The sequence below is a fragment of the Cydia splendana genome, chromosome 21 (assembly GCF_910591565.1).
Source record: "Cydia splendana chromosome 21, ilCydSple1.2, whole genome shotgun sequence".
NCBI lineage: Eukaryota > Metazoa > Arthropoda > Insecta > Lepidoptera > Tortricidae > Cydia > Cydia splendana.
The window spans coordinates 5463097-5486877 of NC_085980.1; the positions used below are offsets into that span (position 1 = coordinate 5463097).

At 35.4% G+C, this 23781-nt stretch overlaps 6 protein-coding genes across 6 annotated transcripts in view; 3 read left to right on the forward strand and 3 right to left on the reverse strand.

The window, feature by feature from the left end:
* The first annotated feature begins 737 nt into the window (after positions 1-737).
* LOC134801279 (zinc finger protein 616-like) lies at positions 738-2328 on the forward strand. Its single transcript, XM_063773817.1, has one exon. It carries the CDS (start codon positions 850-852, stop codon positions 2293-2295), a length of 1446 nt encoding a protein of 481 aa, XP_063629887.1. The 5' UTR covers positions 738-849; the 3' UTR covers positions 2296-2328.
* A 116-nt stretch (positions 2329-2444) lies between these two features.
* Positions 2445-4581, reverse strand: LOC134801280 (zinc finger protein 717-like). The gene has a single exon (XM_063773818.1). The coding sequence runs from the start codon at positions 4462-4464 to the stop codon at positions 3361-3363; it is 1104 nt and encodes a 367-aa protein (XP_063629888.1). The 5' UTR covers positions 4465-4581; the 3' UTR covers positions 2445-3360.
* A 494-nt stretch (positions 4582-5075) lies between these two features.
* Positions 5076-6387, reverse strand: LOC134801281 (zinc finger protein 43-like). The gene has a single exon (XM_063773819.1). The coding sequence runs from the start codon at positions 6295-6297 to the stop codon at positions 5170-5172; it is 1128 nt and encodes a 375-aa protein (XP_063629889.1). The 5' UTR covers positions 6298-6387; the 3' UTR covers positions 5076-5169.
* Positions 6388-7027: 640 nt separating this feature from the next.
* On the forward strand, positions 7028-8355 carry LOC134801282 (gastrula zinc finger protein XlCGF17.1-like). The gene has a single exon (XM_063773820.1). It carries the CDS (start codon positions 7175-7177, stop codon positions 8300-8302), a length of 1128 nt encoding a protein of 375 aa, XP_063629890.1. The 5' UTR covers positions 7028-7174; the 3' UTR covers positions 8303-8355.
* A 2068-nt stretch (positions 8356-10423) lies between these two features.
* On the reverse strand, positions 10424-11223 carry LOC134801091 (uncharacterized). The gene is made up of 2 exons (XM_063773612.1): positions 10876-11223; positions 10424-10640 (listed from the first exon to the last, which is right to left on the reverse strand). Exons 1-2 carry the CDS (start codon positions 11114-11116, stop codon positions 10447-10449), a joined length of 435 nt encoding a protein of 144 aa, XP_063629682.1. The 5' UTR covers positions 11117-11223; the 3' UTR covers positions 10424-10446.
* Positions 11224-11511: 288 nt separating this feature from the next.
* The window catches only part of LOC134801180 (equilibrative nucleoside transporter 1), a 51772-nt gene continuing 39502 nt past the window's right edge, over positions 11512-23781 (forward strand). The window contains exons 1-2 of the mRNA XM_063773727.1: positions 11512-11663; positions 18110-18264. Coding sequence (XP_063629797.1) covers positions 18174-18264 — 91 coding nt within the window. The 5' untranslated portion in view covers positions 11512-11663; positions 18110-18173. The remainder of the gene's footprint in view (positions 11664-18109; positions 18265-23781) is intronic.

Sequence of the window (23781 nt, forward strand, 5' to 3'; positions counted from 1 at the left end):
AGAACTTCGTTCGCTTCGCTCGCTCGTTCGAAGAACTTCGTTCGCTTCGCTCGCTCGTTCGATTAGCTCGACGAGCTTACGAGCCACGAGTCGAACCACGAGCCCACCGCTTACACTCGCGTCTCGTGGCGCGGCTCGCGGCTCGTCTCGTGGCTCGCGCGAGAATGTAAATCGCTTGTCACCGCCCGCGACCTTGGTGCGGTCACAATAGCTCTTTCTCGCTCTAACTTATAGCTGCGTCCTTAACGCACGTACGGCGACTACCTACCACACTTATCGATACGAGCGCCGCACCGCACCACAAATTACAACAGACATAAAAACCTTGAACCGTCCTAACCATGAATCTAGTATTAAACTGGATTGGGCATGAGTGGTGGGGATAACTGACAGAACGGGATAGTCTTACGTATCTTTCAGTAGGAGTAGCAGAGAAAGCGCTATTATTGTTTGTCCTTGTCACAGTCTCACATATTTTTTGTTCCCCACCTTTTTTTTAGTATGGATAATGGTGGGCAACAAATAAATTCGACCAATCAGAGTGACGCATTTGCGTATGTTTTGTCCCTAGGAGGAGGCACGCGTATACCACTTCTATAGGATCCTACCATCTATGGTCCTAACCAACAGAAATTTCATAAAAAAAGTGAAGCGTTTTTCAATGTACCCAGAACAATCCCAACGTTCAGTTGCATCTGTCAAAATAGAATTGTCATTTGTCACATTTTCCCCCGTCTCGAAAGCTGCATTTCGTCTAAAAGAAAATTTATGAAGCCGGTTGATTATTTATGGAAAGTTATATTACTACTAAACCAAAGTGTCCCATAACAAGTGCTTGAAGTTCTAACCATGAAACCCAACGAAAGCCCTCAAACCAGCGAATATGTTGAGTGCAATCTAACTAAACAAACTGAGAATAATGAGCGCTTTGTTTTGAACAATAAATGCAGAGTATGCTTAGATGCAGCCGATATCCCAATATTCGGTGACGAACTCACGCCGGACATCTCTAACGACATTGAAACCTTTGGAAGTATTGAGATACGAAGTGACGATAGTCTTCCTAAATACATTTGCGAGTCTTGTGAAAAGTTGCTGCAGGCAGCCGTATTTTTCAGAAAGACAGCACAGCAAACTGATTTGCAACTTAAAAGCCACCAATATCAACAAGATTACAATACTACACATAATATTTTAGATACTGTTAAATCTGAAGGGTTACTAGACATTGAAGAGAACAAAGTGGATATAGAGATTGAAAACTCTTCAAATAATAATAAAGAAGACATTGTTGTTACACCTTCTTACATCTTTGAGGATTTAGCTGCAATAGGCGCTTTTAATGATTCATTTAAGGCTGATGAAAACAATGTCAACCACGATCAGCCAATTGTTGACGATGATAATACGTCTTTAGATCAAAAATATACTTGTAAAACTTGTGATATTCCTTTCAAGACAGCTAAAGGATATTCTAAACATAAAAAATCGGCAGAACATAAAAAAGCCAGAAATTCCAAAAAGATTAAATGTGAAGTCTGTTTCAAAGATGTTAGCAGAGCATATTACAGCCGTCACGTTGAAGCTCACTCGGGTGACGGTAAGGATGATAAGCTAACTTGTCCTATTTGTAATAAGACATACAACAAAACATACTTCAACTATCATATAACAAACACACATAATAAAGATAAGAAAGAATCCGAGCGTATCCAGTGTTCCGTCTGCAGTAAGTCTTATGAAAAGCATTATTACAAATTCCATTTGGCTATTCACAATAACGACTCGACAAAATATGTTTGCGATGCATGCGGCAAATCTTTCATTCAGCCGAGCGCATTCAAACGCCATAGTTTGATTCATAGCAGCGAATTAGCATTTAAATGTTCACTTTGCCCATACAAAGGGCGGCATCCTGGATTACTGAAGACGCACATGCAAACGCATACAAGGGATTATCAGCATCGCTGCATGGAGTGCCCTGCACGCTTTTTAACGAAGAGTAACCTTAACAAACATGTGCAAAGACACAAAGGCCCTGTGAATTTCAAATGTGAGACTTGCAAGAAAGGATTTTATTCTAAGCCCGAACTTGAAAGGCATTATGCGGCAGATCATTTGGGAGTGAAGAACCACGTCTGCAATTTTTGTGGAAAAGCTTTTGGTTACAGGAATGCTATGATGAGCCATCAGCTGAGGGTCCATAAAAGAGAAAAACTGACAAATGGGAAAGGAAGAGTGCCTTTGTATTTAGAAGCTGATAGGAAGAATGTTGACATTAACGAATGTAATTAAAAGTTGTAATAAATAAAATTAATTTTATATAAATGTTAGTCTTTTATTGTTTCCGTTAGCGAAAGGTTTTATTGTAATTTTTAAATTAATAATAAGTCTTTAGGAATTGTTTTACCACACCCTTTAATTTTTTTTACAAAATACAGTTTAATACACTGTTCATTTAAAATGAGCTATACAAGTAGGTATAACAAATGTAATCTAAAAACTACAGAGATCTAGTAGGATATACAATAAACAGGACAGATTTACATTTGTTTCTGTCACCTGTCTTTGATATGCTTGGTTGGTGGTGCAATTCCAATACTAATGTTTATTAAGCTCTGTTAATACAAAACTTCGTGTCTTAACGTTATGTCTGGTGGTCAAAAATTGTGATGTAAAATTTGCTGTATACAGCAGAAAAAAAGGTAAAAAAAATGACTGAAATTTCGGTCTGGGTCCTTATCATACACAGACAGGTTAAATAAATATAATATAAATAATAAATATATATGTATAGAAATGTTAAATAAAAATTCATTAATATTGTCTAAGATGGAATAGATGTTTTCACACTGTTAATCTGTTTGGCCTCTAAAACTTGACAGGCATTCTTTACCTTGTTGCATTAAGTTTGCCTTTTGCAATTACATTTTTAATTTTAAAGTTAACAAAAAAATTACTTTACTGACAAAATTTGAATTTGCGTGAACAGTAAGGTTTGATGAAAGAGGGGAGAAGAATTTACTTAGTTAATACTTGTTGGTTTTTCTCACAGATATAATACCTTCTGGCCAAAAGGTGTCGTGTATTTCTGAGGCAAGGGCAGGGCAAACTGCCGAATCCGACACAAGAGCAGCCGATGCAACGGAGCCACGCCGTTCGTCTAAATAGTGTTTAGTTTCAAGTTTATAAAATACCTAATATGTATGTTAGTCTGTAAGGTATTGGTATTTGTAATATGGACCTTGTTGCCTGATTTAAATTTCTAGATTAATAAATAAATAATAGATATCTGTGTTTTTCTAATACCAACCACACTTGATAATATACATCCAGCTATTGCTCAAACAAGCTACAAATTTACATGATTTCATCTTGTTGCTTCTTAAACTCCGCTTCCAAATATGATGGAGTCCTCCCATTAACCTTTTTCTCTCTTTTATGCACATCCAGTTGATGCCGCATCATTGCTTTCCGATAACCAAATGCCTTCCCGCACAAATTACATATGTGATTCTTTATTCCTAGGTGTTCAGCCTCATAATGCCTTTCAAGTATAAGTTTAGAATGGAAAGCTCGATGACAAGTGTCACATTTGAACATCGGCTCCTTATGTTTGAACATATGCTTATTCAGGTTGCTTTTCGTCAGAAATCTAGCGGGGCATTCTGAACACATGTATCTGTAATCTCCGGTATGTGTGCGCATGTGTGTGTTTAGTAAGCCTGAGTTCCGTCCTCTATATGGACACATTGTACATTTGTATGGGAAATCTGTGCTATGAGTGAAATAGTGATTCTTGTATGCACAGCGCTGACGAAACGATTTACCGCAGACATCGCACATGTATTTGACTATAGTAGCGTCGTGGAGCGCAAAATGTTCCTTATAGTAGGCCTTCGTTATTATTTTACTGCATATTCGGCATTGTACTTTTGTTTTCTTTCGTTTACTAGGATCCTTTGAATTGTCAGGACTATCTACAGGAGAAAAAAAATTTGTAAGTATTGAAGGCCGGATATGTCTAGGTTTCTCTTCTTTGGTCTCCTGATGGTCCCCGTCTTGCGTATCATGATGAATTTCTTGTTTGACATGACGTTTTCTCAGTAGTTGATGGGACTGCTTTGCTGATTTTCTAAATAAGATAGCGGCTTCCAATAAAGTGTGGCATGCGTCGCATAAGTATTTCGGATAATCGTCCTCTTCTTTAACATCGATGTCACCAAAAACACGGATAGCTACAGAAATGTCTGAATGCGATTCGTCACCGAAAATAGGTCGAGTACCTACTTCTTTCAAACACACACGGCAAGTTTTAGTGGCGAGGATATTCCTCGAGTGTCCTGCTGAATTATTAGTGGTAGAACCCGAAGTTGAGCTCTCTCCGACACCATCAAGGTTGCGCTTTAGTCTTTCGTAAGTGGCTTTTTGGAAGAGCTTCACCAAGTAGTAAGTCGAGACCATGGTCAATAATTTACAAGGTATGTCTAATAGTCATGAAGATAAAATGTTATTGCATTTGTAACTAGTTCTAGAAAAAATTATACAAATTTACATCGATTTTTGTATACACGGATATGACAAGTAGGTATCTACACAACATGACAATTGACATCCGTTCAGAACTTCAGAAATAATTAATTCTCGAAAGAATTTATTTATTTTACCAATAAATCGATAAAGAAATATATTAGAAAATCATTGACACTAACTCTCAAGTATTCAAGCATATAAAACATAATCCTATGTTATTTTTTGTTCCACGATTGTTTTTCAGTAGCAGCAAAACCGCAAAATTTTTATAGGTATATATTTTTTACCGAACACATTCTTGGTTGTCATAAGCTCATTGACCTCATGTCATACTGAGGACCCTTTTTTTTTTTTTTTTGCGTTTATACTGAGGACCCTGACCCATAGAAATAGGGCCCTCCGTACTACATTGGTCGTAACTTGGTGTGCACTTGGGCAATAAACAGTATAAACATCTGGAATATCAGGATAGATTAACTAAAATATTTGCCTTCAAAATTAACAAGAAACATGTTAGGATAGACAGAAACAACATACAAAAGATAACTATGCTAGATAGATAATAATTTATTTATAATTACATACAGTTAATTTTTGTATTACATTACAAACAAGTCTATTTTAAAAAGATATTTTTTACATATTAGCTTGATTATCATTATGTTGCTGCTGTTTATTTTCAGCTAAATAAGATGGCATTCTCCCAAACATAGACTTCTCTCTCTTATGAACATGCCGTTGATGCTTCATCATAGCGTTACGGTAACCGAAAGCCTTTCCACAAATGTTACACACATGGTTCCGTATACCCAAGTGATCTGCCTCATAATGCCTTTGTAAAAACAGCTTGGAGTGGAAAGCTCTTTTACAAGAATCACATTTAAACTGAGGCTCTTTATGTTTCAGCGTGTGTGTGTTTAGATTACTTTTAAAAAGGAATCTTGCCGGGCATTCAGTACACATGTATCGGTAGTCTCCAGAGTGTGTTCGCATATGAGTTTTCAGTAGTTCCTTGTAGCGGCCCCGGTAAGGGCAAATGGGGCATTTGTGAGGGAAATCATTCCTGTGACGTAAGCTATGGTTGTGGTAGGCACATCTTAAGCGGAAGGATTTCCCACAGACCTCACAGACCCATTGATGGGGATTCGGGTCATGCATTGTGAGATGTTCTCTGTAGTATGATCTGTTTACAATTTTTCCACATATCCGGCAAGTGACTTTAGGTGATAGTTTTACTTTTTCCTCATTCTTTTCTGGTTTGACTGGAACATTGATAGCAGGCTCCTCAGTTGGCCAGGTGTCTCCATCAGCATCCAGGTGATCTGTTGTTTCATCATCATCATCATCATCATCAGGCTTACTATCATCATTAAAGTTCTGGCTCGGACCTGAACTCTCGCAATTAGCTTCAACTTTATAGTATTGGTATTGCTTTAAAGCTGCCTCAGTTTGCTGCGCTTTCTTTTTGAACAAAATAGCTGTTTTAACAAACATGTAACATTTCGTGCATAAGCTTTGAGGATAGTCATCGTTTTCTTCGATAGTAATACCACTCCAACTTTTCAATACCTCTAATATATCTGACGAATTATAGTTATCATATATAGAGACACTGCTAGGTTTTAAACACACTCTGCAACAATTTTGAACATCATCTGCTGTTTTTAAGGACACGAAGTTTTTTAATAAATATTGATAGTATTCATCAATGGCGAGATTATCGGACTTCTTAGATAATTTCGAGATGTAATAGGCGGTTACCATTATTCCCTGATCTCTTTGTATTTACAATCAATAGAAGTGATATCTTCGAAGCTACGAATAATTTAGGCTGGTTTAATGAATTTTATTTGTTTATTCCGTTTATTCATAATGATGCACTAGCATTGCAAAGAAAGAAGACAAGACCATTATTATACCATGGACAAGACAAGACATTGTTTTTTTTTTTACAACGATTGTTTGTAATACAGATTAAACAGAAAATTCCGGTGACAATAGGCCTCATAGCAAGAGCGCTTTTACGTGCGTTAAAAAAGCTTTTAATGACACAAATGGATACATGTGTGTTTATAGTTGCTCAAGCAGATCTTGTCAGTAGAAAAGGGCGGTAAATTTGAAAAATGTAGGCACGAAGGGATATCGTCTCATAGAACATTTGAATTTCGCGCCTTTTTCTACTGACAAGATTTACTTGACCATCTATATTAATGATTGAAGAATATTTTTGTGTGAAAACGGAGTGCCGTATTTATAGTCTGTCAAGCCATTTCCGACAGTAGAAAAAACGGCAAATTTAAAAAGTGTTAAGGATTATTCTATCGTCACAGAATATTTGAATTATGCGCTTTTTCTACTGACAAAGTTGTTTGACAGACTATATTTCAAATTTTTTGCAAACTTCGCCACGAACCCTCCGAGCTAGGAAAATATATCTGTAGTATGTCGTGAGTGACAATGACAGCTGACAGATTAGATTACTCTGAGATTGGGTATTGTATCGATTTCTGGGTTTGTGATCTGGCGATATTAAAAATTAAAATAAAATGAATGAATATACATGGGCTATAACATTAAATTAGCGTAAAACATAAAAATTGTAAATTATTGGATAATTCGACGCTTAATCACAGCTCTTATAATGGCAGGTACTTATTATATGTTAAAGTTACTCAGAAAGAAACGTATGGCTCGTAAACTTCGTAATCTTACAAATGGAAACGTAAATAACGCACAAATAATTACAAACCACACTTCAGATGATACTTTCAGGTGCAGGGTATGTTTAAAGAAAGGCAGGATACCAATATTTGGCGATGAAAGTTTTAGAGATATTTCTGAAGATATATGTTTATTTGGTGACATTGTAATCAATAAGGAGGATAGTAATCCTCAGCACTTGTGTGATGCTTGTAACGCATTGCTTGATGCTGCCATCATTTTCCGGAGAACTGCAAAAGAAAGTGAAACATTGCTTATGAAAAGTTTAGAAAAAGACACTAAAGCACCTTCTGACATTGATGAATATGATCATGAGACAAATACAGATGAAATTACTCATAATGATGAGTACGAACCTCAAATGCAACCTGTGAAATCCTATAACTGTAAGCTATGTAAGAAGAGTTTCCAAACAAATGAAGAATATGCAAGACACAGAAGCTCCAGGGAACATAAGAATGTAAGGATACAATGTTCTATCTGTAATCGTTTGCTAACAGCTCAGTTGTATAAGAAACATTTAGTCAGGCATCAAACTGCATCACACTTGATATGTGAAGTTTGCGGCAAGTTGTATAGAAAAGACAATTTAATTAGGCATCTACAGTTGCACAGCTTTGACTTACCGTTCCAATGCCAGCTGTGTCCATACAGAGGCAGATTTATCGAGTCACTCAGGATTCACATGAGAACACACACTGGAGACAAACCATTTTGTTGTGACAAGTGCCAGCTTAGGTTCTTGACTCGCAGTAATCTTAACAGACATCTACTAACACATAGGAAAGAAAGGCCATTCAAATGTACTGAATGTGGAAGAGGATTTTACACCAAGTGTGATATGGATGTACATTTTAAATCAGATCATATAGGGATCAAAGATTTTGGGTGCAGAATGTGTGGAAGCAAGTATGGCACAAGAAAAGCATTGATGAGACATGAATTGAGGGTTCATAAAAGGGATAAGATGGCTAAAGGAAGAGTGCCATTATATTTACAGAGTGAATACAGAAAACAAAGTGATGAGCGCATGCAAATTCGGAACTGAACGAACATGGAAAAATTATAATAATTTCAGCCGGTACACACTATATGACAAAGGTAGACATTATGGAGATCAAGCATCTTAATGATAATCCCTGTTTCCCACAATCATGATTAGGTTATTGGTTTTGTTAAAACCCTCCCTTTACTAGGTATCTTTAGACAATTGTAAAAATATTACTATTCACAAGGGGTTATTCAATAAAATGAATAAACTTTCAGTATATTTTTATTTCTCACACTGCATGATTATATATTATAGTTTTAAAATTGTAGAAGTACATATGTAAATAATTTGCATTACTTTATTTAAAATACATAATTTATCTCACATCAATGGACTAGATTCTAGATGGTTCTAAAAATATCATAAATACATCATTGAATACACCAGAAAAATGTAATACTGGAACTAAACACAACCAGATGTATTTATATAATAAATAGGTACATAATATCTATATTCATTTCAGATTTGATACAATATAAGTGCTAGGTGACTAGATTATATAAATACACACAATTTCTTAAGTATATGTACTTAATTAGATGGCAATCTTGATAAATCTTTGGTTCAATAAAAATCTAATACACAATGGAAGGTTTTGATAAATAACAATCCTTGAATAGGTGTATAATTTCTACCAAAAGGCCACAATATCACTTCTGTTACTTTTGGGCTGGATCACAGAAGGCCTTAGCTGCCTATTCAGGCTATACATCATTTATTATTTGGACTAGATACCAGTGGCGGGGCCACAATATAACTTTAAATCCACCAGCTCCCTGATTTAAGACTGAATGCACCTTTTTCTACAAGTCTCCAAAGATCATAACAAGCCAATATTTGTGGTTTTCCATCACAGAAGGGCCTTATACTTTCTAAGGTCCTTTTTATCTGAAATTCCAACAGAAATTCTGATATAAAGGTCCTTATTGCACATGAAGCATAAGGACCTTTCTCTAATGGAAAGCCATATTTGATCTGGCTTGCCTAACAGTATATTTGACAATCTACAGACCTCAGTCCAGCCCAGTATACATTTACCTATCTCTGGGTTAAATAAAATACCCATCTAAACCTCCAATAAAATAGTGATTGGCGACATCTACTTAGTGGCACAAAGTTAACTTTACTCATTAAAACATGAAGATAGAGCATAAAAAGGTAGGTAACACTCTGAGGAACTAACAGTAAAAACTCCTATAAACATATTTTTTACATCAAATGCATAATATTAAAATAGCACACCATAGAAACACACTATGTGATTTTTAGAGAGAATATTAATTTACAAATGTTAGCACATTGTAAGATTATCTCTTGTGTGTTAACACATTTGTGGTAGAAATATAATCTAAAATTCTAAATATTGGCAAGAGGAAGAAGCTATTTTATCTACATATATCAATGTAGAAACTCGTGATAAGAGTAGAATCTCCTGTTACTTTCATCTTCATACTGTAAATATACATACATAAAAAGTTATGTAAACGGAATTATAAATTCTGTTTTGTAAATATAATTAGAGCACTAAACCATTAAAAGATTTTATAAATATTTTTAGAGATATAGATAGGTAACATACTTAAATATTAAGATATTAATTTAACATAGAATAATATTCCAAATATTTGGTAAAAATGTTAGGTGCAAATACTATGGAAGTTCTTTCTCAACTTTGCGTCAAATATACCTACTTCCATGTTTTTGCACTTCTCTTTGTATTTAGACTACATATGTAAATAAACGGTCTATAGAAAAGACAGACAATTTTATAGTCAAGCTGTAAAAATATTTCGATGGTCATATAAATTACTCATAAAAACTCTTCTTAAGTACTGCTGATAGAACTAGATGCTTTTCATACAATTGGTTTAAGTATTATATAGTATGTATGTAATAGGCAGTAGCGGATTTGTCCTAAGGCCAAGTAGGCCCGGGCCTAGGGCGGCAAGATATTAGGGGCGGCAAATTGTAGTCAATATGATGGGTGCTGAGAAAGGGGCAGCTACAGGGCCTGGGGCCTAGGGCGGCAAAGACTGCAAATCCGCCACTGGTAATAGGTATTTAAATTTGTTATAACACATTACATGTTGTTTTAGTTCTATCCTCGATGGTATGGTTTGATCAGCTACTCAGAGAACTCAGTCATAAGAGGGGCCCCTACACATAGTGACTATGAACATACATGCAAACACAAACTCAGCTAACTGCAATAGCAGCATCAAGGTACACCATATATACTCAATCCGAAGTACTACTTGTTGCCAGTGCAGGAGAAATAGCACCCCACCAATAGAAGGTAGTGTGAGGAACACTGAAAACATCACTGGAGGATCTGTAGAAAGAAAATTTATTACTTTATATATTTGTATAATACAGTACCTAATCCTAATACTTACACTATACAGATATTTTCTTCAAGAATGGAGCAATGGAAAGCAAATTAGTATTCAGGTATTTACTGGAGAAATTAAAGAGTTAAATATTAGTAATTGCTCAGGTATAAATGAATTTTATTGCTGGTATGAACGCGATCCATCGATACAAGATATTTTGTATTAATAGCTTACCTTTTTCGCTAAGGCTACCCTTCCTTCCAAGAAACAATCTGGCTGCTTCCACGATAAATAATCCAATGAGCACACCATAATCTCTTCCAATCAATATATAACCTTCTTCAACAATTTTATAATTTCCACTAATAAGGAAAGACTTCAATACGAGAGCGCCGAGTTCACATGTTGAGAAGAGTCCAAAATAAAATGAATTTATATACAAAAGAATCTCATATGCTAAACTAGGATTAACCATAGTGTAATGATGTTATTTTGTTTCAAATAACACCTGCTGTTTAATTTGCACCAAGTAAATCCACTTTTATTTTAATTCATTGCAAAAAAATACGTTTTATTTTATTATAGTATTTAATTTTAAAAATAGAATACGGAAACTGCAAGAAATTATTGTTACGATTGCTAGTGTAGAAAAAGAATTTGCTGTTAATGGGTTGACAAATTAAAGTAATAACAATTTAGTTATTACTGTTTTATATATAGTCAATTAAAATTCAAAACATATAAAATAAAAGATATAACAATTAGCGCTTCATGAATATTTGGACTAAAATGTTTAAAAAAATCATTAGGGCTTCAATACTTCAACACAGGAACATAAAGGCTGGCAACCCGAATTTAAGTGCAATGAACGAGGCGGGCCGATGCGGTCGTGTTGCACTGCACGTGTCTTTATAGTACTTTAGATTTATAATTTGAGTATGGACAGTTAACTTTTATAAATAATTGGACATATTATTTGTGACGGAACATTTGAACGAGTAGTGTACCTTGACTATGATCTGGTAAGTACGGTAAATTGTCTTCTACATTTTTGTATATTGATACGACCACGCGCCAAATGCCCACCGAGCACGTTTATTTGCTCCCGTTGCATTGCAGTGGATTTTTATATTTGTTTTGTGAATTATAAAGTCAAAATTTGAACCCTTTTATGAGTAGAAAGCTCTTTATTAGAAAAAAAAGTGACCGTTTAAAGCGGTGGTTAGGCCAGTATGTAAATGTGGTTTTACTTGGTTAGGTTCCGGATGAAATCTTGGGGTCACTTCTCTGTCGGTCTTATCATAATAGGAGTTGATTTCGGAATGTTGTAACTATCGACCCGTATCATTAGTTAACTATTCGAAGTGAAGGGCCGTTGATAGCTGGTCAGTGAACCGCAACGAAAGTTTACTTTTTCTTATTTACCAAAAACGTTATTAGAAATCGGAAGTCAACCTTAACTAGTTTTTTCTTTCTTTCCTATTGTAGTATTGTGTATTTTTAATGTAAGCAGTTTTTTTAAGTACTTTTATTGCATTCCAAGACAACAAATATACCTACAATCGAAATTGGTTAGGCAACTTAGGCAACTAACTATTGGAATTTGATTTAGTAAATTAAAATTATACTTAAACATAACATTTTGATGAATAAGTGAAACTAAAACTCTATTAAATTTAAAACTTCCTGTTTACCTATACCTATTCTATAGAAAATTCTTTATTTAACACTCCAACATTCTTTTATTTAAAAATACTCTACATTCCCTTTTTAACACTTAATTGATTTCTTGGTTCAAACATTGTTATTCTTAAGTCACTGGCTTTTGTTTTTTATTCAAACCCAGAGTCAATGAATCATTGAATGGGTAATATGCATTTTTAGCTCCCTTTGTTGTGAAAACAAATGACATTGGTTTGTTATATGAGTACCCATTGGAAGGTACAGTCAGAAGCAAAAGTAGATACAGCTGAGGTGTTTAAAGTGACCTGCCCACACTTATTCTCTTAACAATAATATTGTGTTAAGTTTTTTTAAATACCATGCCCGCTTAGCAACTTCTTTTGTTGACTATTATGTTCAACAGCAAAGACAATTTTGAACTTTATTTTTGATACGGTCCTATGATAGATATTTATGTAGCTGTCTGTATGGTCATTAATAATAAATAATAATAGATAAAAAAGCTTTATTCTTTCCACACATACTTCAAACAAAATAAATAAATAACATTAAAGTAAAAGATAACTTAAAAAATATGTGGGCCCCTTTCGGGTAAAAGCCTCCCCCAAGGAATTCCACTCCTCTCTATTTGGGCTGTCTCTAGCCATTTTGGACCCACCGTTTCTACTAGCTCGTCTGACCATCTGCCACGTGGTTGGCCTTTGCCTCTTGAGCCCTGCGGCCCAGAACACTTTACTGTTCGTATGGTCCATCTGTTGTCTCTATATCTGGCAATGTGTCCTGCCCATTTCCACTTTCTCTGGAGTGAGAATGTTAAAACGTCTGTAATTTTTGTTTTTCTTCTGATATCATCATTCCTCACTCTGTCCTTTAATTTTATGCCTAGTAGGCTTCTCTCCATTCGCCTCTGCATGGTTGGTATTTTTTGTCTGGTTGTGTAATCAAACGTCCAAGTTTGGCAACCATAGGTGAGGCATGGTAGTATTTCCGAATCCATCACTATTTTTTTGGTAGGCAGAGGGCCCCTCTGCCTACCCCTCTGCCCCTCTGTATGGTCATTACTCATTAGTAAATGAGTGTAAGTACCTAAATATTCATTTAATCAGTGATTCATAAAGTACTGAATAGGGTTTGCAATATCCGCCCAGTTTTCGTATCCGGATATTTCGGATATTAATTATTTTACTATCCGGATATCCGGATAAAACGGATAATTCGAATACTTACTTTTTATTTAAGAAATCTCTTATGAACTCAATAAAAAGTGTAATATAATACAATTTTACGTAATACAAGGCTATGTAACAGCAAGTATTTAAGCTATTTTTGGCGTTCTACCTTTTCGCCGATGCTTTTAAGTTGATGTGCAAGTGAAAACATGCAGCTGATGTAACCGTGAGGTTAGGTTAGTTAAGTTGGTACGAGTTATTGTGTTGAGTTGCCACGTGACGTGATAATGGCAAAATGCCATTAGGCAAAAAATTATACTCACCAAGAACTAAAATAATTTTCGGCAAAGATTTCTTGCACAAGCTTTGATTGCTTGATTAGATATGATCGAACGGGTGACACAAACTATATTTGCAATAATTTACTATGTTATGGCGATACTTCAACCCTCCATTTAATATATCAGTCTGCGCTGCGAAATTTATTTCTTGGTAGAGTTTTTGATAATATTTAGAGAATCGAACATTTCCTAACTGTTAGAACAGTCTCTTATTGTTGAGATTTTACATTGCATATAAAGTCAATCAAGGTTTCCATTACAGATTTATTCAAATCATCATCATTCAATTTAAGAGCTGGGCTCTTGTCGGTGCAGCGTGATGAAGTTGTCTCCACCTTGGTCGATCCGAAGCCAGCCCCTTAATGTCCTGGTACGACACGGCCCCTACATGCTCCTTTACTTGGCTCATATAACTCTTTCTTGGTCTTCCCCTCCCCCTCCTTCCATTTATTTTCCCTTCTATGATGTTTCTGATGAAGTGGTCGTGTCGTAGCAGGTGGCCGATCATTTTTCCTCTTCTATTTATTCAAATACAAAATGCTAAAACCTTCTTCATCATTCTGCTAAACCCTACTGCATTTCGATCGGCAGTTTAATATCAACCGAAGTCTTCCTCCGTTGGACTCATTTTAGTTCTGTTCGCACTTTGTTAATAATGTATTCGGACGCTAACAATAATGACAGCGCATCACGTCACGTAATGTTTGACAGGAACACGGTACTCGTACACTCAAAGTTACATTTACGGAGCTAGGTCGATCTGCATACGACTGTGGAAATAAGGGAGTAGAAGGCAATCAAGGAGTAGTGAATAAACAGTTTTATAACGTAAAAATGTATCCAAATAACTAAAATCAACCGACAACGTGGTTTACATTATATCTCTCAACGTTTTTAAAATAGTTTTCTTAAAAATTGTATTATTCGAATTATTCGTTTTATCCGGATATCAATGTAATCTAAATCCGGATACTAAATTGTACGGATATCCGGATAAAACGGGTATCCGGATATCCGGATTGCAAGCCCTAGTACTGAACCTTTAGGCACTTGGGTCATATGCAGACAAAACCAGATTCTCCTGTTTGTGACTTATGGCCAATAACCAGTTCAAACATAGATTTCATGAGTATTATAGGCATTTTAACATTGTAGGCATTTTAATCATAAATAAATAAAATAAAAAAAAGGCCTTTTATTCTAAGCACTTTGAATAAACCTAGTTAAGTTAGATATTGCATTTCAATTATTTATGTGCATTAGACCCCTTCTGCGTGAGAGCCTCCATCAAATCTTGTTATTTAAAAAGAGACACCAATTAGCATATTGTAAAACAGTTTGGTTTATTGAATAATTTTCAGTTTTTAAATTTTTATTAATTATGGTTTTTACTTTCCGACACTGAAAAAGACAAATGTGACCACAAAGTATGTATATTACCTTTTGAGCATCTGATTCTATACATATAAAATAGTTATTTACGATACAAGTACGGAAAAGAGGAAATTCGAAATGAGTGGCGATAAATTAAAACAATGTTTTAAGTCCAAGTCTGCACAAGTTGCGAATTACCTATTCGCACGTGTATCGTACAACGTTTTACAGTACATATGGCCCTTTAAACTTTTGACATCGCACGAAAAGTGCTATTTTACGCACTAGTGCGAGAAAATAGGACCATATGTACTGTAAAATAATTATATTATAAAATGTTGAGCTCTAAAAACTTGAATGCTAATGTTACTTGTACAATCAACTAATGACACCATTCTGCATATGCATATAGTTTACAATGCAAAACATATTGAATTCTGCTGATTGTCTATTGTACCTACTATACAAGGTATTGTTTATCTTTGGTTTACAATATCACAAACCTTGACATATTCCGTAAAGATGATGTCTTGCTTACCATGTAATTATGTATCTATAAAATACAAATGTTTACTGATGATAAGTCAAGTAGGTACTTAACTTATCTGTAAGTACATAGGTATGTTTCAAACCACTTAAGTATTGTTATAATTCAAATAATTTTTATGTTGTGATCAGAAAAACTACTGTATTTATTTCCATCCGACTATGAATATAGTTAAATAAATAAATATTATAGGACAATTTTACACAGATCGACCTAGTCTCACAGTAAGCTCAATAAGGCTTGTGTTGTGAGTACCTACTAGACGACGATATATATAATATAGGTACACATATATATAAATACTTAGAGTCTGTGCGGAAAGAGAAGAGTCGTGGAATGTATGGGGCCCAATACATTTCACGACTCTTCTCTTTCCGCACACACTCTATATGTATACATAGAAAACATCCATAACTCAGGAACAAATATTTGTGATGAACACACAAATAAATGCCCTTACCAGGATTCGAACCCCGGACCTCCTGCTTCGTAGGCAGGGTCACTACCGACTAGACTGGGAGGCCGTTAAATAGTTGATTATGATTTCAGTTAGGTACTTAAAATTAGCCAGATTTTCTGAAGTTCTTTTAAACCTTTATAAGGCACATGTAATTTATTTCCCACATGATTTTGAACTTTGTTACAAAGTGATAAAGTTCTATTTTGCATATAAAAGAATCGAAATTTTGTGTGATGTAATTAATGGATGACCCCTATCGAGTACTTACTCATCTTGTCATCAAATAAATTTAAATTGAAGGCACCCAATCAAAGTTACCTTGACATTCAGACGAAGTGGTGACCTGGTGACCTTTTTAATACCTTATTGAAATTTGTTTGTTACCCGACCATTGAAAACCGACTTAGAGCATTTATTTAATAACTGGAGTCGTCTTTAAGAGCTTACCCCTCTGCCGAAAAACTTGCACAATTGTGCAAACCTTTTGTATGGACTGACATGGCTATTTGTACGTTACGTACAAATAATGTAGAAATAGCAATACAGTTGACGTCCCCTCCCCCGCAAAAATCGGCAGACTGTTTCGTACAGAAAATTGCAGCCATGACGTCTCTATTTAGTAACCTAAATGCTCTAAGGGCTTCAGGAGGGACTTAGACTCAAGAAACCATGTCAATCCAAATTTTAAAAGCGTCAACACACTGTCGAACCGAATTCCAACCGGTGGGGTTCGATCAGAAAGAAAGAAAGCTATCCATTTAGTTACTTGGGGGTATTATTGACCAGCGTGAACTAATCTAGCCGTGGGCTAAGTCGCGTCTGCGAGGCCCTTTTCTTTCACTGTGCCCCAAGGGGCCTCGCGCTAGGCCCCCCTTGGGTCACGAGGCCGTGGGCGACAGCCCACTTCGCCCACGCCTAGCTACGCCACTGTTATTGACCATTACCAGTATTGTAACTTGATTGAAAATTATTTTACAGTACATATGGTCCTATTTTCCCGCACTAGTGCGTGAAATATCACTTTTCATGCGTATGTCAAAAGTTTAAAGCGCCGTATGTACTGTAAAACGTTGTACGATACACGTGCGAATAGGTAATTCGCAACTCGTGTCGATTTAAAACACTCCCTTCGGTCGTGTTTTAATTTATCGCCACTTGTTTCGAATTTCCTCTTTTCCGCACTTGTATCGTAAATAACTATTGCAGTACATATAGTCCTATTTTCCCGCACTAGTGCGTGAAATATCACTTTTCATGCGTATATCAAAAGTTTAAAGGGCCATTATGTACTTTAAAACGTTGTACGACACACGTGCGAAAAGGTAATTTGCAACTCGTGTCGATTTAAAACACTCCCTTCGGTAGTGTTTTAATTTATCGCCACTCGTTTCGAATTTCCTCTTTTCCGCACTTGTATCGTAAATAAATAACTATTATATTTATTATCAGGCCACGGAGACAAGTCATTGTTATGTAACCAAGTCAAATGACTAGAGCAACACTATTGTTCTCTTTGTAAAACATAATTTTACCGAATAAAGATAAGATAAAATAAGGGGCATAGGTATTTATACCGAGTAAAGATAAGATAAAGTATTTTTAATTTAGATAATTACGCACAGTAGCATGCGTATTACGCAAGGTCGTTAAAAATACTTGTTTGACTTCACATTCCTAAAAGGTTTTCCTGTCATATATAGGTAAAGAATTTTTTGTGTATTTTTTTCAAATTTTTTAGACCCAGTCGTTTCGGAGATAAAAGGGGTGGGGGGAACGGTCGTACAGACGGACAGACGCACGAGTGATCCTATAAGGGTTCCGTTTTTTCCTTTTGAGGTACGGAACAATAAATATTCTCAGAAATTATGTCACTTATAAACTCGCATTGTTTCAGATAACCTCGCTTATCAAGATCATTAGACTACTGATGTGCGTGTTATGATATTGGAATAGCGGCAATGGAGATGTCGTACCAAGGAGGAGCAGAGGCCGAGAGCCTTTTACGACCAGATCAGAGGAATGCCGTCGTCATGCCCACAGGAGCGAGAGGTGAGGCTATCCTTCATTTCAGAATAAAGCATGAAAATCGGGTCCTATACTCTGTATCTATAGGTATTTAAATAAAAGTAAACAAATAAATTGTAAATTTTCGGGTAGTTATAACATATATTGATTAACCAACCAGTTACAAAACCGCCTGGATCAGTCACTGAACGACCTGACTTTAACCTACATTATTTGATCGTGTAACGTTATGTGTAAGAGCATAGTCTAATAAAACATGGTCTTCCATTCCCAGAGTGACACGGGCCTACGTCACAACAACATGGCCGCTATATATAGCGCTATCGCATATTATCATATAGCGCTGTCGCATGATGACGTAGGCCCGTGTCAGTTAGGTGACCTAGAAAAGACGGGAATGGAGTACCAGGCGGAGTATATTATTATACCATGGTGTAAGTGTATGTTTTCATCTACCCTCAACTGACTTAAGGAGCCATTTGAGGGTAGAATTTGTTTACTTTTATTTAAATACCTAAAGATACAGACATAGCATATTAATTTTTTGTCTGCATGCGTTAGTGATTTACATTGGTGTTGGTGTTTTATTTGATCGTTTACAGATATCAAATACGAGTAGTATAAAATTTTAGACCACGATATTTAGCATTTTTGTCGTGCGCTGATTTTCAATCCACCAGTCCCATCACGAACTTTGCACAATTATGGAATTAAAAGTTCGAATTTCGTCCTGTCCGCCTATTTTGAAGTGGCTGGCATTTTTTGGACCACCCAATCATTACAGAAGCTAGCGTACACTAACGCAACACTTTTTTTTGCTGCTAGCCAAAGGCTCCTTACCTTAGATTTTCACGACTCCCGATTTAGTGCTTAACGCGGCACTACGAGAGAGTAAAATACCATAATCTGGGTCACTTTCAGGTAAATCTGTACCTCAGCTAAGTGACCCAAATTGCGGCAATGTCGAGCCAGACTACTTCTAGAATGTTGGTAAATTCTTCGTTAAATCGCTGGTTGGCTCATTTCATATAATTTACGACGACATAGATTCAGAGGGCCTACCGCGAACCACGTTCGACGTGTTGCCTCGTCACATTTACGTACGAATTTACAAGTGCGAAAGAGAGGCAACACGTCGAACGCGGTTCACGGTAGACCCTCAGGACTATCTCTCTGGTACAAGGTGCGTGGCGGAACTATTATTGTGTTCGTAGATGAACAATCTCTCGAAATCCACTGGAAGATACCCACATAACACAAAAGCCCAATAATTAACGAGGTCAATTGTAAATTAAGTACAGGAGTGTTTATGACACCGGCCTATCTCGTAGTTCAAGGTCCCGTGAGTCTAGAGTTATCATATGAAAAAATGGAAAATCCGGACAAAGGTCCAGACATCACGCTATAATTTCTGACATTTCCTAGACGGTAATTTCTCCAAACCCCACTACTTCAATCAGGCCTCCGTATAGCGAAGTTTTCTAAAATCTGCTGTCGCTACAAGCCTCCATGTGCTGATAGCTACAACTCCAAACTTTTAGCTAGCTTCTACTTGTTAGTTGAGGTTTCTAAAAACCCTGACACTCGCGAAGTCGCCCGCTACCCTGACAAAGTACGACACATCTTGACGTATGGCTTGAGCAATGTTGTATAATATACTTGTGAATACCATACAGGTAAACGAAAGCCACTAAAGCTCGGAACGTGGGTTCGGGGCTCCAGTAATCTAATATTGTGCATACTTCATGCTAGTAGCGACTCGCTAGAGTACTCGCACGGAGCAGGTGAACGGGACTACGAAAAATGCATGCGTGCGCCAAATATCTTCAATTTGTCAATTTCCTTGATAAAATAAGAGACGAAATGAACGTCATAATCGCGAGCGCATACTGTTATGAACTCATGAGTCGCTCTTAGCATGTTAAACATATGTAGTTGTTTTATTCTTTATAGTGTTCCGTTTCGTACCTCAAGGAAAAAACGGAACCTTGAAAAACCAATCAATTTTCTTTGAAAATAATGAACCGATTTAATTTAAATTTGGTACACCTACACTACACTACATATGTAAGTTGATGACCCAAAGACGGATGAGGTCAGAAGGTCTGATTCGCACTTGGCCGGATTTTTTACAAAACAGGTAAATACCTATGTTTTTGTGAGGTGGGACGTAAAGACAAACACTATCTCAGGAGTATAGGTTTATTCTGATATATGATACTTATGCTAGGGTATATATAGGGTACATGTGAGAGAGTGTGCGTGTCATATATGGTGCACACTACACCTCCCTTCCAAAAGTAAAATAAAATATTATAAGATTACAAAATAATATTTTTTTTTATATATATCTAGTAATAATATGAAAAGAGTGAATAGTTAGAGTTACACTGTTTTACAATTTATGACAAAAAATATGCAAAAAACAAGATATAAAATCTAAGAGAAATCAATATTTATTGTAGGTAAGTACCTACCTAACCTTTTTTTATTTAAATTTTTAGATTGGTTGTACAAAGAAAAAAAAAATAACAAAAAAAAGATACCTTAGTCATAAAACAAAGCAGAATAATAACATAATTATAAAATAATTGACAAACTAATAATCAAAGTTAATAAACACAATTGTAGCACGCTTTGATGACGAAACGAAAATATAAAGTAGGTACACTACACAGTTATATGCTAGTCATAGGAAAAAAAATAAAAAAACAAAGATTTATAAAAAAAACACAAAAAAACACATTCGAACATTATTACTATGTACAAATATAATCTAAAAGCACAAGTTATATTTCCTAACTAACAAAATGATAACTACATGATTTTTTAAAACTAATTACACAAAAAAGATAAAAAAAAAAAAAAATACAATAAACACAAAAAACTACACTAGATATATATTGAAATAAATTCAAAAGTTAAAAGAATAGGTATTACAACTAATTTCCAATTTCGTAGTGTATTCGTCAATACAATACGTTTCTTCGTCATTCCAAGTGTTACTTACATACATAGGTAACAATTTCGTTACTCGTCATTGGTACCTTATTATTATTTTTTACATTATCAGTTCCTTGCAAGTTATTTCATTATGACGTCATTCGTTTAACTATATTTTCTTTGTTTTTAATTTTATTTATTCATTTATAGTGGCATCTTTTATGCTTCACTGAAATCGAAGATCAAGGGTACGCAACGCTTTTACATACGTGGTCGGCCGACCTTACTATATAATATATTTATTTATTAGCTCAGGATACAAGGATATTTATTTTTAAACGCGCACACATACTATTTATTTATTCATACAGGCAGTTCTTTTAACACATCCATACACAATATCATTCCGCGTGTCCAAGGAGTCTCCACGATTGATACTCGACCGAATCATGGTCAGACGCCAAGGATTCCGTGCCTGCCTTGTATCCTGGCGTACCCTTGCTATACCGTATCGCTCAAGGCCGCCTCTCGGGCCACCGAAGATGCGATAGGCATGTTCAATTTATATTTAAGTATTTTGTTTCATATTTCCCTCTCATACACAAACATTACACATTCAAAACCAACCACATAACACAACACCTTGAAAACTTCAACATATAAGAATTTCAACAACTCTTAGTTGATCAGGCTAATCGTTCTTCGAAATACTTATACATATCAGCCTTCCCAAGCACTACTTAAAACGCGATCCAATTATGCAATTCCATCTCAACAATTATCGTTCAAAAACCAAACTACATACCTATTATTATTATTTTAACTCAAAACTATTCCATTCTTTTCTTTACATACCTATTATACTTACAATTTTTAAACATTTATAAAACACAATCCATAAAATCCAACTTTAAAGCAATTCTAAACATTCCTATGCCAACAAATAAACTTTTCATCAACGATCACGATCCTACATTTGTTTTTTAAATCTTTTTTTTTTATCATGTTTTTATTCTCATTTATCAATATTGTCATCATTTAATTTCACTTTATTCTTAAATCCATCATGCCCGTATTATATGTCAACTCCGGTACAAATTAAATTACACAAAAAAAGTCTTAAAAGTCACCATAATCCTTAATTTAAAACATCACTAATCTAGTATAATTTGATATATAGTTAAAAGAAGGTATTGCGGTATATTTTTGCATTTGTTATTGAAAAAAAAGTTAAGTTTTATTAAGTATAATTTATAATACAATTACATTGAATTTAAGATATCTAAAACAGTGCAGAAAGACTATGAAATTTGAGATGAAATGACAGACTTCGCGTGCCATTCCATATATGGAGTACACGCGCCGCCGTCATGTGGGCTATAGGTATTCAAGAAGGATGAAGTAATCGTGTCATTCATGTACTGATAATACTTAAGCAAATGTGAAAAAAAAAAATATGAATGATCACCTGAAAGCAAATTGAGGCAAGGAAAAATAATAATTCTAGGAAAAAAAAAATTGCACCAAAATTAACTTAAGACTGAAAATTTATTATTATTCTCGGTATATAATGACCGCCCTTTTATCCATATTGTGTTTCGTCATCTAGCGGCATTATCATAAATGAAATGTTATCAATAGTTCATACACTTAATTAGAAAATGAATGCCTTAAAAATGTACCATTAAAACCTTTAAAAATAGAAGTCACTTCAATTATTATTGTCTGTTTTTCACTTTTTTTTTACAATTTTTTTTTTTGACTACCACTGTGATCCGCTGGACCTCGTGCCTTGGCTTAGGGCACCCGTAGCTGCAGACCACGCCCCGATCCACCGACACGAACAACGTCCAGCAGCAAACATATTGTCACAAAATTTAGAAGTCCCAGTTTTTGTTTATTTTTATTGCGTCCATTTTTATTTATGTCACATTTACGGTCACTTATTTTATTTTTGGTAATTATTTTCTTTATTTCACTATCCGATATTCATTGGGATATTATTACGCAGTATTACACACTATGTTGTATTGATAATTGTTCTATTTACTTAGTCGAATGTGAAGTCGAACTTATCACATTATTTCTACCACTTATAGAGTTCCGCTAAATCACTAAAAGTTCACCATAACTGTTCATAGTCCGACAGGTTTAATCTTTTATTTCTCTTCTCGGCCTTCACTGGCTGGCGCGGCGCACCGCCAGTGCAGCACAAGGCCGCACTGGCAGGATCGCCATGTGAGGTGGGACATAAAGACAAACACTATCTCAGGAGTATAGGTTTATTCTGATATATGATACTTATGCTAGGGTATATATAGGGTACATGTGAGAGAGTGTGCGTGTCATATATGGTGCACACTACATTTTAATGATCTAACAGATTCATGCGAGATGTGACATCACGTGTTAGATCATTTTATGGAAATGTTTAAAAAAACGCTAAAAAACTTAATCCGTTTGTCTTAAACGGAGTAAATAAAGTATTATATCATGTATGTAGAAAAATAACTCTCAATCAGAATCGATTTAATGCAAAATCGGTTTCCGTCAGACTGCCGACAGCAGTGTTGGCCGAAACGTTAATGCAATTGACCT

Coding starts and splice junctions, on each gene's coding strand:
- LOC134801281 (XM_063773819.1), bottom strand. CDS start 6,297: ATGGTAACCGCCTATTACATCTCGAAATTATCTAAGAAGTCCGATAAT.
- LOC134801091 (XM_063773612.1), bottom strand. CDS start 11,116: ATGGTTAATCCTAGTTTAGCATATGAGATTCTTTTGTATATAAATTCA. Junction 10,641..10,875: donor GGGTAGCCTTAGCGAAAAAG/GTAAGCTATTAA, acceptor TTCTTTCTACAG/ATCCTCCAGTGATGTTTTCA.
- LOC134801282 (XM_063773820.1), top strand. CDS start 7,175: ATGGCAGGTACTTATTATATGTTAAAGTTACTCAGAAAGAAACGTATG.
- LOC134801280 (XM_063773818.1), bottom strand. CDS start 4,464: ATGGTCTCGACTTACTACTTGGTGAAGCTCTTCCAAAAAGCCACTTAC.
- LOC134801279 (XM_063773817.1), top strand. CDS start 850: ATGAAACCCAACGAAAGCCCTCAAACCAGCGAATATGTTGAGTGCAAT.